This window comes from Charadrius vociferus, unplaced genomic scaffold (genome assembly GCF_000708025.1).
Source record: "Charadrius vociferus isolate BGI_N301 unplaced genomic scaffold, ASM70802v2 scaffold43, whole genome shotgun sequence".
NCBI lineage: Eukaryota > Metazoa > Chordata > Aves > Charadriiformes > Charadriidae > Charadrius > Charadrius vociferus.
The window spans coordinates 6,093,113-6,106,353 of NW_009648043.1; the positions used below are offsets into that span (position 1 = coordinate 6,093,113).

At 43.2% G+C, this 13,241-nt stretch overlaps 1 protein-coding gene across 1 annotated transcript in view; it reads right to left on the reverse strand.

Moving 5' to 3' along the window:
• Positions 1–2,658: 2,658 nt before the first annotated feature.
• WNT16 (wingless-type MMTV integration site family, member 16) overlaps positions 2,659–13,241 on the reverse strand; it is a 15,016-nt gene continuing 4,433 nt past the window's right edge. The window contains exons 2-4 of the mRNA XM_009883696.1: positions 11,952–11,967; positions 11,171–11,457; positions 2,659–3,123 (exon numbers count right to left, since the gene is read on the reverse strand). Of these exons, the coding sequence (XP_009881998.1) occupies positions 2,659–3,123; positions 11,171–11,457; positions 11,952–11,967 (768 nt within the window). The remainder of the gene's footprint in view (positions 3,124–11,170; positions 11,458–11,951; positions 11,968–13,241) is intronic.

Here is a 13,241-nt window from a genome sequence, read left to right on the forward strand (position 1 = left end):
TCCAGGACTGTTTTCTCCCCATTTCCTCCACTGCCAGGAGTTAAGGCGTACTGAGAAGTGCATCGGCGATTTTCATTACTTTACAGGCCAGGCATGGAGGAACCTTTAGGTCCGGTAAAAGCGAAGGCAGTTTCGAGATCGGGGCTGCTTCAAGACACGATCTTGGTCTCCATTCTGAACTCCCAGTGGCTGGTTCCTGCTGGAGCCACACACAAGAAAATGGTGGTGACCTCAACACTGAACCCAGTGGAGGCACTGCTAAGAGCAGCCTCACGTAGGGCACTGAGGAACCTACCTCTGCCATCAGCTTGACGCAGGGCAGATTCAGAGAGAGAGGGGTGGTCTCCACAACACCTTACCTTCATATCAACAGTGACCAGCAGCATGTCCCATCCATGCTGCCACTAGGTGCTGTGCCACGGCCTGTGGAGAGTGTGGGTTTGTTTTCATTGCTGGAAGATGGGAACAACCTGGGGCTTACAAGTCTCTCTTCAGGGTCTTCCACCAGGATGTGTCCTCGCCATCCAAGTTTCCACAGGGAGGGTGTTGAATCCTCCTGTGACAGCGAATGGTGCGCTGAGCCCCCTTCCCATAGACAGCAGATTTTGTGGCCTCAGGATAATTATCTGGCTAGTTCAATGGAGACAGGCTGGCCAAATGTGGTGGGAAGGTCCAAAACAACCCAGCAGATAAAGGACTTCTTGGTTGCTGAACAGATGTTCATAAGACACTTCACATAAGGTAGTGAAGTACCACAACACAGAAGATTTCGTTTGCTTCTTCCTGACCTACACATCCAATAAAGAGTGACAGGGAATCTGGTCACCATCTTTCATGGGAAAATAAATGACGACTAGGAAATGAATTCCTCAAAGTAATTTTGAAAGCCTCAACTGAACTGTCTAAGATTATTTCTTTCTAAAAACTGACTGTTAGTGTGGAACAAGTTAAGGAATTGCAAACCCTTGCAAGTCGCCTTGATGTCAGTGGGAGTTCTGCACTTACCGCTGGAGCCGGGATTTCACTGTTTGTAAAATGGATTTAAAAGAATAAAAAAAGTATCCAGAATATTAATTGACCATTTAGAAAATCATTGTAAGTGTTTCTCATCAGTGTATATTAACTGCCATAGTTATAACCACCCTGATGGCAAAAAAAAAAAAAAAAAAAATTTATGTAATTCTCTGACTAATTTCCCCCTGCACATGCAAATGAAAACCAATTAAAGGCCACTACAATAGTAACAAATATCTAACCAACAAATGTCAAAGGCTGTAATCTTATCACATTAGTTTTGGAAACCTTTTACATTACTTGCATAATTTAAATATTTACAAAATATAAACTTTCTTGTCTTATCAAAAATAGGTCTTTGCACATTTAAACAACAGAAATCCTTTCACATGATGCTTTTTAAGCCAGGCATTAAATCACTGCATAAAAATAAACAACTTTTCACAGATGTAAAATAAAATTGAGCCAACATATGGAGGGGCAGAAAATGTTATCAATAACAGTTTAAATATTTTAGTGGTGTGAGCCAATCCATAAATTACATTGGGCATTGAACTTACTTAGGATGCAACCTAATCTGAAGCTCTAGCTGCTGCGTCTGTAAGAGAAAACAATGGTTTAAAAAATCTTTCGCATTATGGCAGATTTCTTTGGGCTGAATCTTGTATGGTTAATTGTGAAAATGATGGTGAACTACCAGAGAGATGGTTGAACATGGCAGGTTATTGCATACAGTCCAACAGTGGGGTGATGACCGGCTGAATCACAAATGGTGTGTTCAGATACTGAGGAAATGCCTGTGAAGGATTTTATTTCCTTCAAATACTAAACTGTATTTCTGTCCCTCCTCAGACCCGTCCTTTTTGCATTTGAAAGACAACCTACAAAAAATCCTGAGGTTGCTATTTGGTACACCGTTCATGTTCACCACCAGAGTGGTCCAGCCCCTCTACTCCAGACACAGCTTGCTCCACACCGATGGACCCTCCTCGTCCACCCAGGCAGTGCCCAGCTCTCTGCGGTCACACGTGTTTCTCAGTACCAGATACTCTTCTGCTTGTCATTCAGAAGACAGCTTTCCGAACAGTTGCAAGGCCAATGCTTCATGGTCAAAGCAGAACATTTCCCCTACATTTCCCCTATCTTTGTTTGGTTGGTTTGGTTTGTTTTTGGTTTTTTTTTCCCCCTAATGAACCACCTAGTGGATCCATCTAGGCCCAGTTTTAAAAATAAAGACATAAAGATTATATCTAACGTGTCTTACACGCTCTCTTAACGCTTCAGTCTCTGGCTGACGATATTTTGAGTTTTCTCCACTGCACCTCCTGACCACATGGATCTTCACGACGTTGTGGCTGCTAAAGACTTGGAAAGTTTAGTGTCTGTCCCTGCTCATGGAGTTATCTGTTCAAATAGGTCATCAGGAGTCCTTTTTTGTTATATTACCTGTCCCTGTGTGCAGGCTGCTGTTCTCTCAGTTGCTTTTTCATACACCAAATGCTTGGACTACCCGTTGTTCGGCAATACCCATGCCCCCTGAGGCTGATTCCCTCCCTCGCAGTCCCACACGGTAAGAGTAATTGCTGCCTTGTTGTGCGTACCAAACAGCGCGGGATGATTTGGCTGCGTTTTCTGTACTTAATCTTATTTGCAGGTGTGAACGTCGGTCATGGTCTCGCACCTCCGGCAGCGCACGTAGCAGCACCACACAAACTTGCATTCGCACCTCTCCACGTGCCTGACAACGTGGGTGTTGTACCCGCGCCCACAGCAGAGGAGGTTGCAGCCGTCAGGGCCCTCCGAGGTGCGGTTACATTCCCTTCCCTGAGTCCCTGGGATCCCCAATTTTTGGTCTTCGACACAGTAATTGGGCGATTTGTTCACGTACAGCAGGTCTTCTTTGCCGATCGGTATTTTTCGCTGGCTTTTCTCTTTCCTGCGTAGCTTTTTTTTCAGTCTGTCTGATATTTGTATGCTGTTTTCATACTTATCCTTTAAAAAACGGCCAATCTTTTCAAAGGAGGACATTGTTTTCCAACAAGTTTTCACAGCACAGGACCCAGAAACACCGTGACAACGGCAATCCACCGACATCAGCTTTGCTACAGCCTGAAAGCAAAGGGAGAATGATATTTGGACACAGTCTTTCAGTCATTAGGAATACTGCCTGACGTAAGTAACACAGAGGTCTCAGAGGCATTTAATACTACAGTTGCCATTGCCATTTCAGTGATGGGGATGCCAGAGCACAGGAGGATACATTTTAGGAACCAGGTTCCCAAGTCTGGACCCCTACCATGAGAAGCCTGATCTTCAGAAGTGCCCTGCACTTGCACTTCGCAATGGAGATAACATAGCAATACCGAATCACACTATGAAAGCTTGTACTTTTGGCTGGCGTTTCATGCTGGAGGACCCTAAAGACCTGAAACAACACATCCTGTGTCACTCCTCCCACCACTGGAATGCAAATGGCCCTTGTGAGGAATAGCAGGAGGGGAAGCAGGGGTAGGGCAGGTAACGGCACCGTTCCTACATTGGAAGACATTTACAGGGCAGGTCTATGCCATCTGTTAAGGGTGCCCTGTGGATACCATCAAGATCACTAAACATTCATGAGACAGTCTGTAACTAAGGCCACGGGAATGGCTTGAGGTCACACAACAGTGTCCATGGGACCAGCATGTCTCAGCACCCGAAGCACCCCAACGTACGGCCTGGAGGTGCCTCAGGGCAGACCCATGTTGGAAGAGCAGGAGGATGCCCACATCTCTGTGCTCCATGGAAAGTTTATCAAAGGAGCAACTAGAGCTCAGCAGACGTATCTTCAACTCAGGCATTCTGGAGTAAATCTCAGGTGCTTCTCACTTACAGGACCAAGCCCTCTTCTTGTAATTTAAGCATACAAGTACTGTTGTGGGTTTCTAGTGTTTCCAGTTGCATAGTGGCTCTATTTTACACAATTTGATAGTCATATTACCTTTACAACTTTCAACGTTTTAGCAAAATTTCCACAGTCATTATGAACATTAGGATACCCTTAGATGGGCTACTTTCCCTCACCCATGCAGAAGAAAGCACTGGGCTGCACAGTAACAGTCTGACCAACAATGGGAATCTGCAGCCTGCGTTAAGCTTTTGCAACACACAAGAATTTTGGCTCAGTTTATAGGAGACCAAGCCTCAAAGAACTGGAATCTGTAAACAAGCAGTAACTTTCTTTATCTGGGACTACAACTCAAACAGTCAGCGGACAATCGATATAATACTTCCTTCTGGAACAATTAATAGTATAAAATGATACAATTAGACTTGTGACACATCTCACATTGGAGTTTGGGAAAGTGCACAGAAAAATCGTCGCATGCCCAGATACAGCAAAAGGACAAGGTATTGCACTTTTTGTTTTGTTTTGTTTTGTTTTTACCTTTCTGTTAACATACTCTCTGGAGCCATCCTGTAGACTCATATAGGCTGACGGTTAACTGTGTGGAAAGCTCACATTACCATCTTCCATTTTACTAATGTTTCTCCCCATATTTAATTTCCACAATCAAAGCAATTGGGAAATGTAACAGAAAGCAAGAATTTTAAGTTAACTCATAGTAAGTTTCTCTTGAAACTTCTCCTGCAGCAAGGCTAATACAGATTCAAATTACTCCTCTGTGGAGGAACCACTATTTCCCACAAAACGGGGAAGACAACCCACCCCCTCCAACTTCATGATGTTTATTAAATTTCACCCTAAACCTTCACTTACCTCACACTCCCCACGAATATTAACCGCTGTCAATCTACGTCTTTCTCAAACTGTCTTAAGGAAGAAAAAAACAGAAGACAAATCTATCTAATACCTTCATCTTGTTTCTCCTGAAAAAGTAGTTTCATTTGTGCCTGTTCCTAAGCCTTGATTCTGCAGTGAGATCAGAGCCCTGAAATCCTACTGAACCCCAAAATCCTACTGAGCCCCACTGCCCCTATGCAGGCCCAGAAATAAACTCAAGTCCCTGCTTATCTGTAGCTCAGGCAGCACAAGTGCCATCCTCAAAGTTTCAGAGCTAGCCAAGGCATGGAGCAGATAAAATGAGCTGTTTCTACCCTGTGCGTTAAACTGGGAACTTTCATCGTGGTGAAGGCGGTCACTGAAGTTTGGGACAAGTCCAACGTGGTTAAATCCATTGATTTCAGTGGGAGTTGAGGCCTCCTGGCATGTTCTGCCCCAAAGATATTGACACAAGCCTGAGTTGGTTATTTGCATATAACTCTACAAACATTATTAAAAATACACATGACCAAAATGTTTGCTTGGAGTCACATCTCTGGTGAATGAACAGGACCTATTTGTTGGTAGAGGTTACTACGGAAGCCAAAGCAGCAAAGCATTCAAAGAACCATTAGTAAGAAGGAGCAGGTGTATGTCCTGCCCTACAACAGCCTTTGCAAACCGAACCCGATGAAATGATGCACTGGGACAGGAGGTATTCCCAGGAGCTGTGCACTGCTTTTGGGATTGGAGATTTTTCCCTATCCTGGAAGAAATAAGAACGTTGCAACGAGCAGACCTGCACCCCGGAACACACACAAACCCTTTCAGTGGCAAATCAACCGGCAGTATTTCTTGTAGATACTTATCTTTTCTCCTTCACAGGCTGGTTTCTGTTTAATAGACAGACTTGACCTTGTGCTGGTATCTCAAGAATCTATCAATAAGGAAATCACTAGGTAGTCAGAATTAAGATGTAACAGTGATTGAGGCAGATGAGAATTTGAGATCCAAGGACAGAAAGTCTTTGTTAGAATACAGATAACCTAATAAAATGTCAAGGAAAAGAGAAACACAATGTCAAAAGATAAATTTTACAAACAATTTACAAACAGAAGGGATTTAATAGTGTTTTCCAATTTCTAATGATTAGTTATTTGTATCAAGGCAAGTAACTAGAATCTCAAAGTAGTCTGAAATCACGTTATGCTGTAAGATTTGTAAGGTTACAGGTGTAATCCTTGCTTTCACTGCAGTATGACGGGGTACTAACTAGGGAAGAAACAACAGGGGAAAAATATAGAATTTGGCTTGCGGAAAGAAGCGTGTTTCCAAGCTAAAATCAGGCATAGTAAAACCTGGATGAGGCAGCAGGATCCCGAAATTGTCAGGGGAACCACTGGACATGTCTGCTAGGGGCTAAGGGTGAGTTACTTCCATGTGGGCATCTGGATGAGGCAGCAGGATCCCAAAATTGTCAGGGGAAGCACTGGACATGTCTAGGGTGAGACCCTTAGACAGGGTCTAAGGGTGAGTTACTTCCATGTGGGCAAGTAGCCCAGCAGATGACATGCAGAGTCTCTCTCTGAGGATGAATGAATGAAAACTAAGGGGAGAAAGAGTTTCTAAACAGGAGCAGAAAGTGATGTTGGAATCTCAGGTTGATATCAAAACATAAAAATGCAGCATATACTAGCAGTGTATGGACAATCAGATGAATGCAAGAACTACAAATGTGATTGAGTACAGAAGTATTGAGAACGTCCATAGCAGTTACAAATATTTGTGGTTTTATTCTGTGTTGGTCGGGATTCTCACATGAAGCTTTGATGCACTCTGTTTCAGAATGATTTATGGTGTCATCACAATTGTGCACGACCCTGGGCTATTGCTTCCCATATTTTGGGTTGCCTCTACTGCCAGGACAGGGAGCTGACTTGCTTTGGCTGATCACAAAACATACTGCTGGATCTCAGGCTGCCATGTGAACTTTCATGAACAAATTCCTATAGTTGAATGTCTGGCAAAATTTAGAGACTAGGAATCTTGTCTTGCTATTTTCTTGCAAGCAAACCTAAGATGGTGCCTACAGAGCCAACGCAGCCTTCTGGTGGGACTCCAACACATACCTGTGTCTCAGCAGCGCACGGTGTTACTGGGATGCCCAGAGTTACTGACTTCCAGATGGACTCTGCAACCAGTGCTCAGTTTCACACCTTTAGATTCACACAGTGAATCTTTTCATTTATTCATGAAATTGTGAGAGAATTCTCCCCAAGGAACAAAGAAGTTTCACAGAGAACTTCAGAGGAGCACTGTTACACGGTGGATAGATGTGTCCTTCTGTGGAAGCTGGGACAGGTTTTCAGTTTTCTTAGGCTGGTCAGGAAACCGACTGACTGCTTGTGAGAAATGCTGAGTGTGGAACCGAGCTGGATCCACGAGCGTTGTGATCAGCCACAAGCCCACCTGAGCAGTTCCTCTGGCCCCTATTGCCGCTCGCGGCCCTCAGCCCTGGTGGTACTAACACAGCAAGAGAGTTAAGCGATGGACTGGATACAGTGCTGAACACTGGTGAGTGTTAAAAATGAACCTGAAAAAAGACCTTTTTTAAACCAACTTCCTTTCACCGTTCCAATGCAATTAACAGAGGGAGCAGCATGGGGTGGGAACGCGTGGCTAGAACAGGCGGATGGGCAGAAAGCAGAGCTCGGTCTGCAGCAAAGGAGAGTGTCAGTGGAATCACAGTTTGTATACCCCTTAATGCCAATTAATGCTTAATATCTCCAAGCTAAGCTCTCTGTTTGCAGGCACTGTTCTCAACTGTGAGACAGGGGCTACCAGTACTGGTTTTGCAATGGGAATTGATGCCTGTCATCAAACAGCCTAATTTAAGCCACTGGTAGAACTAATAGGACTATTCATGAAGACAAGCATGTGTCCTACTGAACGTACAGCACTTAAGAACAGTTGCAGACTGTTGGTGGGTCTGCTACCAACCCACAAGTATCAGCAAAAATAAACTCTCCGATGTGCCAAGCTAATTCAATGTGATAACACAAGTCCTGCAGATCAAATAAATTTCCACAAGTGGGAAACCGAGCAGAATTCTTCCATCAGTAAAAAAAATACTAATACAGTAATAGACAACCCATAATGCCTGACTCCCCTCATCCTTTTATATAAGGAGCAGAGGTGCCCAACTCACATATGCACATCTAAGTACACTGAACATTACAATGCTAAAAGATGATGAACATTTATCTTATGGCAGAATAAGGAATGAAATCTGGATCTTCTGAGGTTCCAGTTAGTATCCTAAACAGGGGACAACTCAGCCAAAGGACCTTGCTGTTTTAAAATTGATATATCTTGCATTTAACTATGTGATGTAGAAATGTAAAACAGCGTTTTGTATGGAAATGGGAAAGGAACAAGAGAATTCTGCACATACCAGGTCCATTAGTAACTCCAAACAAACACAGAAGTATTGTCCCTGGAAGACTGCTCTTGCAAGACACAGAACCAGAAACACGATAGTATTTATTACAAAAGGTCATAAGGTACCAAAATATATTGCAAAACATCCTTCTTGTAAGCCCCAAAACTTGAAGGTCAACATTTTCCAACATCTCCTAGTTAAGGATTTTGAAACTACAAAAATGAAGAGTTCTGCTAAACTTTACTTCAGCTCATACTGCTGCTAGAAATCCCAAGTACCAACAATAAACGTTATCTTTCACCCTGGACAGTGGGGAAAATATTTTCTTTATCCTACAGTTTGCCATTAAGTTACAAAATATTTATGCATGGAAGCTGACTAAATACTCCGCATATTTTCTTCCAAGATAATGAACAACAAATACACCATTGATAGAACACCAGTGAAATAAGGGTCTTCTGGCCTTTCAGGCTTGCAGTGGATGGTTTTGTTTGTTTTTGTTTTTTCAAAAACCAGAGTGTCTTGGAAAAGGAATGACTGTATGTATTGTGTGCATCAAATAAGCTTGTGACAGCGTACTTTGAGAGCCCTGTCGGGGAGCTCAGTATTGTGAAAAGCCTGAAACCCCGAAAGGTCTTCAGGAGCCAATGGATCCTGTTGGGCTGGATTCTACCACATTCCCAGAAACTGACAGCCTCGTCTAAAACTCTGGTTTCATGAAGTTATGTAGAGGTACCACTCAACATGAATAGTAATGAAAGATACCGCAGTTGCATGACGTTAAGGTTGTGGACTCAGAGTCAACTAGATTTTCATGCATATAACTGTCATCTAAGATAACCTGGATCCTGTCAAAAATACTATTTGTGGAAAATGAAGAGTCCCTTAACCACATCCTCCAACCTCCTGTAGGTTTAGCTCACTGAAAATACATTATCTTCAGTTGAAAGTGCTCTCCCCCTTTGCCAGTCCATCCTGTCCTCACAACATAGGTGGCCCAACTGTCTGTGTGACTGCTATAGATGAGATCAGGGAACTGAACTAACTTTAAAGAAAGCAACACCAAAAGAAAAGTTTCTTTTCTAGGCTCTGTGTGTGTGTGTGTGTTTTTAAAGCTGAATGGTTCCTTGGTACGGTTCACAGTGCAAGATCCCAGACAGCTGTGCTGGCACACCTGCAGCAATGAGTGACAAGAGCGAGGATGGTACGACAAGACCAAAAGCGAACATTGTCACTGAGACAAAAGGACAGCAAACTACTCTGCTAGCATAAAGCTAAAGTCAGGAAAGAAAACAGGGTATCAAAGAGAAGAGCTGTGTCGCTGTCACCTAAACACAGAAATCACATCTCTCTTTCTCTTTGAAGTTCCTCTGGAGCCTTGCAGTCTTCTTCCCTACTCTTCCACTGCCACCCTAATCTGAGAAAATGGCACTGCCTAATGACGAACATGAGTATTAAAATAAAAATTCATATCTGTACTGTGTATTAAAACTAAATAAATACAGATAATTTTAAGGAGATTATTATCTCCTCCCTTAACTATTCCGCTCTACAAGCTTCATAAATGACCCTTTGCTCTTTCCGTAAGGAAATACTCATTTAATCTTCCGTTACTCTTCTTAATGTCCCCTACTACACAATACCAGCCACCTTTGCTTGGAGATGATTTAACTGACTGGCATCTAATTAAACTCACAGTAACTGTCCTCAGCATCTCCTTAGGTTTCAAGTTTGCTTCTTCTACTTCAGTCCTGGAAAGGGCCTACGTCCCTGAAAGATTTTCTAGTTTTCCAACTATATAACTTACTTAAATGAAATAACATAATTATCTTGTAAACTGTAAAAACGAGTTTAAATTAGAATAGTTTGCAATGATACCACCATGGCTCTTACGATGGCTTACTATGGCTATTCCCCCTCTATGGCAGACAGGAAAGTTGTTTTCAGTAAAACCCACCAATGCTGCTTCTGGCTGCAGGAAATTACTGAGTTAAAATGGAGTCCATCAATATGTGTAGTCAAAAACCAGAGGGTCTCCATTTCTTTTCTGTAGTTATGGCTGCATCACTGAGCAGAACAGATTTGAAGAATTATTGGGCCAGAGAGAGCCACTAAACACTTACGAAGTTAAAAACTCCAAGGTAAGGCAGAGAAACTAATTTTAAAGCAAGAACCAGAATCCAAGTCTCTGCCGTTACAGATGTGAGCCCCGGGCACTAGATTACAGACTCACATCTCCCTGTATCAGCTCTTTCTGCCCCCATTTATCATCCTCTGCAGAACGGGACAGGAGGACCCAATGTCACACACCCACACGCACATTTCCTCTGCAACCGTGGGTCTGAAGTCCTTTGGGCTGGAGAAGAGCTAGCCCAAGCCAGTCTCCTCTCACTTCTCTGATGAGCACCCTAAACAGCTGGCTACTTTAAAATAGAGGTGTCATTTCCATCCCATCTTTTAAAATTAAAGGGTAACTCTTGGTTTCCTCTCTGAGCAATTTTAGACTTCTGCTCTCAGCTGCAGACCCCGGACTGTGGATGAGTAACGATGCCTCGTGTCCAGCCTGCCCACTCATTCAGTAGTAGAGAGAATTAAAAATGCAGGTCATGAGAATAACAGAATAATCAGTGAAAAAACTCCAAACGTATTACGCCCATAACAAGAATATTTCCAGTTTGCTACAGAACATCAAATATCTATTTAAGATAACTCTGATTAGCAGTCCAGATCCCATTCTTATTTTGTGGACTTTATTTTAACCTGTGGAGTTTAGTTAGTTAAAACCAGCTCTGATTCCGAGTTTGTACGCATTTGCTTTGCCAATGTTAGTGCTGTTCTCGCCATTGGCTCCAGCTGTACCTGCAGTCAAGGACAGGACTCGTTTGGTTGATGCCATTTTGTCAATGAAGGCCAACAGGCAACTGCTGCCATTTCTGAATGGTGACACATACCTGCCTCCCGGCCTCGTTGTTGTGCCGGTTCATGGCCGCCAGCCCGCTCCCGCTCTTGCCCGTCACGTTCTTAATGGGCACATCCAGGAACTTTCTGCTGAAGGACATTCCGTAGTGGATATCGTCGGAGCAGCCGCCCCAGTGCCAGCCCTCGCTGGCCGAGCCGCCGTGCCTCAGGCTCGTGTCGCAGGAGCACTCGGTCATGTTTCCTGCGCTGCACGACCGCGTCACCGAATGCACGAGGCCCGCTGACGTCACTGCGTATATGAACGCCGTCTCCTTCGTGCCTACAAAGCAAGGCACAAACATGTTACTTCATAACTCCCTCTGACTACCTTCCTGGTGGAGCTGTAGAAAGTGATTTTACAAGCCAGGCTATTATTAAAAGGGAACCGTTACAAGTTTAAAGCCATCACAGCTTGGTCTGTAGAGTTAACGTGTTTAAAGCGGTGGATATTCACATCCAAAAAAAGACTTCAGGGCCTCTTCATATGACTATGCTATTAATGGTGCTGTTTCTGGCTGCTTCTACCACGCGACTTTTGGTAACTCCTTTCTAAATCTGGTTGGGAACTTTATTTGCCACAGAAACTTTCAAGCCAATTAAGTTTTAATAATAATAATAAAAAAATCAAACCCAAAACAAACACCACCCCAAACTCCTTACTCTCCACTCTGCTTTCCACCATTCATATTGATTTGAAGAAGAAGAAAGATATTGATTTGAAGAAGGAGGAGGAGCTTGAAGCCGTCACAATCCCAGGTTACTTTGGTATAGGGCCAGAACTTACCTCATGCTTAATTTAGCAAACATTGAGGACGCTTTAATTCACAAAGGTTGCAAACAGCCCCAAGAATCTTAAACCAGGTGGAAATCGGGATGGCAGAAAGATATTTAGGCCACTTGCTTTTCCTAGAATTATCTGGCCATGGGAAAGACAGCAGTATAAAAAACCATTAAGTGTTATCTCAGAAGAATCATGGAGGGACCAGCCCACGCCTTTTAAGTCAGTCCTGTTCTCTGAGACTTCTGGCATAATGGGGAACAGATGTCTAGACCCTGTTGAGCAAGGTATACTCTCCAAGCAAACTGCAAATCAATGATTGGCCATTAACTGCAGCTAAAATTTCACTGTACTAATTTTCACTGTTGTAAAAACAATTTGTTATTTCCAGTCTACCAAATTTCTGCTCACAGGCAGGAAAGTTCCCGTTTGTTTCTCTGGTTCTTATTAGTTTGTGGTGCTGATACCATCCTAAAATGCTCCCACAAGACGTACTAGTGAAGCTTTGGGGGTTACCAGTGGCTGCAGGAACAGTCCTTCCCATTGGACAGCAGGACTAACATACAATACATACAGCTACATATAGTAGGGTAAACTTTTCCCCGGTCTTTTTTTCCTTTTCCTTTTTGGAATACGCATCACTTTTTATTGCTCATTTTACATTTGCATGGTTAACGTTTGGGTTTTTTTCACTGTTGTGTTGTAGTATAAAGTGAAGATTGCACAAACACAAAACGAAGTACTACACTGATGAAGTTCACATCAATGGCTACGCCAAAATTCTTGAGCAGAGTACTCGAAAGAAACTTGCAGGTTTGAGACCTTTGATACTGACATTTGATACAAACAAAATGTCCCTGTTTCAGTGGAAATTTCAGCAATGCGGTTATTAGTTCACGCAAGGAAAGCAGTGTTGGTCTTGCCCTGCTGAGCAGTACCACCTCACTGAGCACATATGATACATTTTAAAGCGATTCACACTGCATATGGTGCTGTGAGCAGCTTTTCACCTGCAGTCAAGTGACCTTTTCGAAATACTGTGTGTCATTACCCCGCTCATTTAGTAATTATGACATAAGGGGATAAACCCAGCAGCAGCCTAAGAATAACAACATTTCAACACAGTTAAGTGGATCTAGTTAAAGGCACTGTCACCCACGGGCGTATTAAGCAAAAATGACAAGAAGCAACAATAATTTTGCAAAGACAATGGCCAGGTTTTTTTTGTCTGCTCGGTGCATTTCGTCTACCTGTGTCAGCCTCCCGGGGCGGATGCGGTAACCACC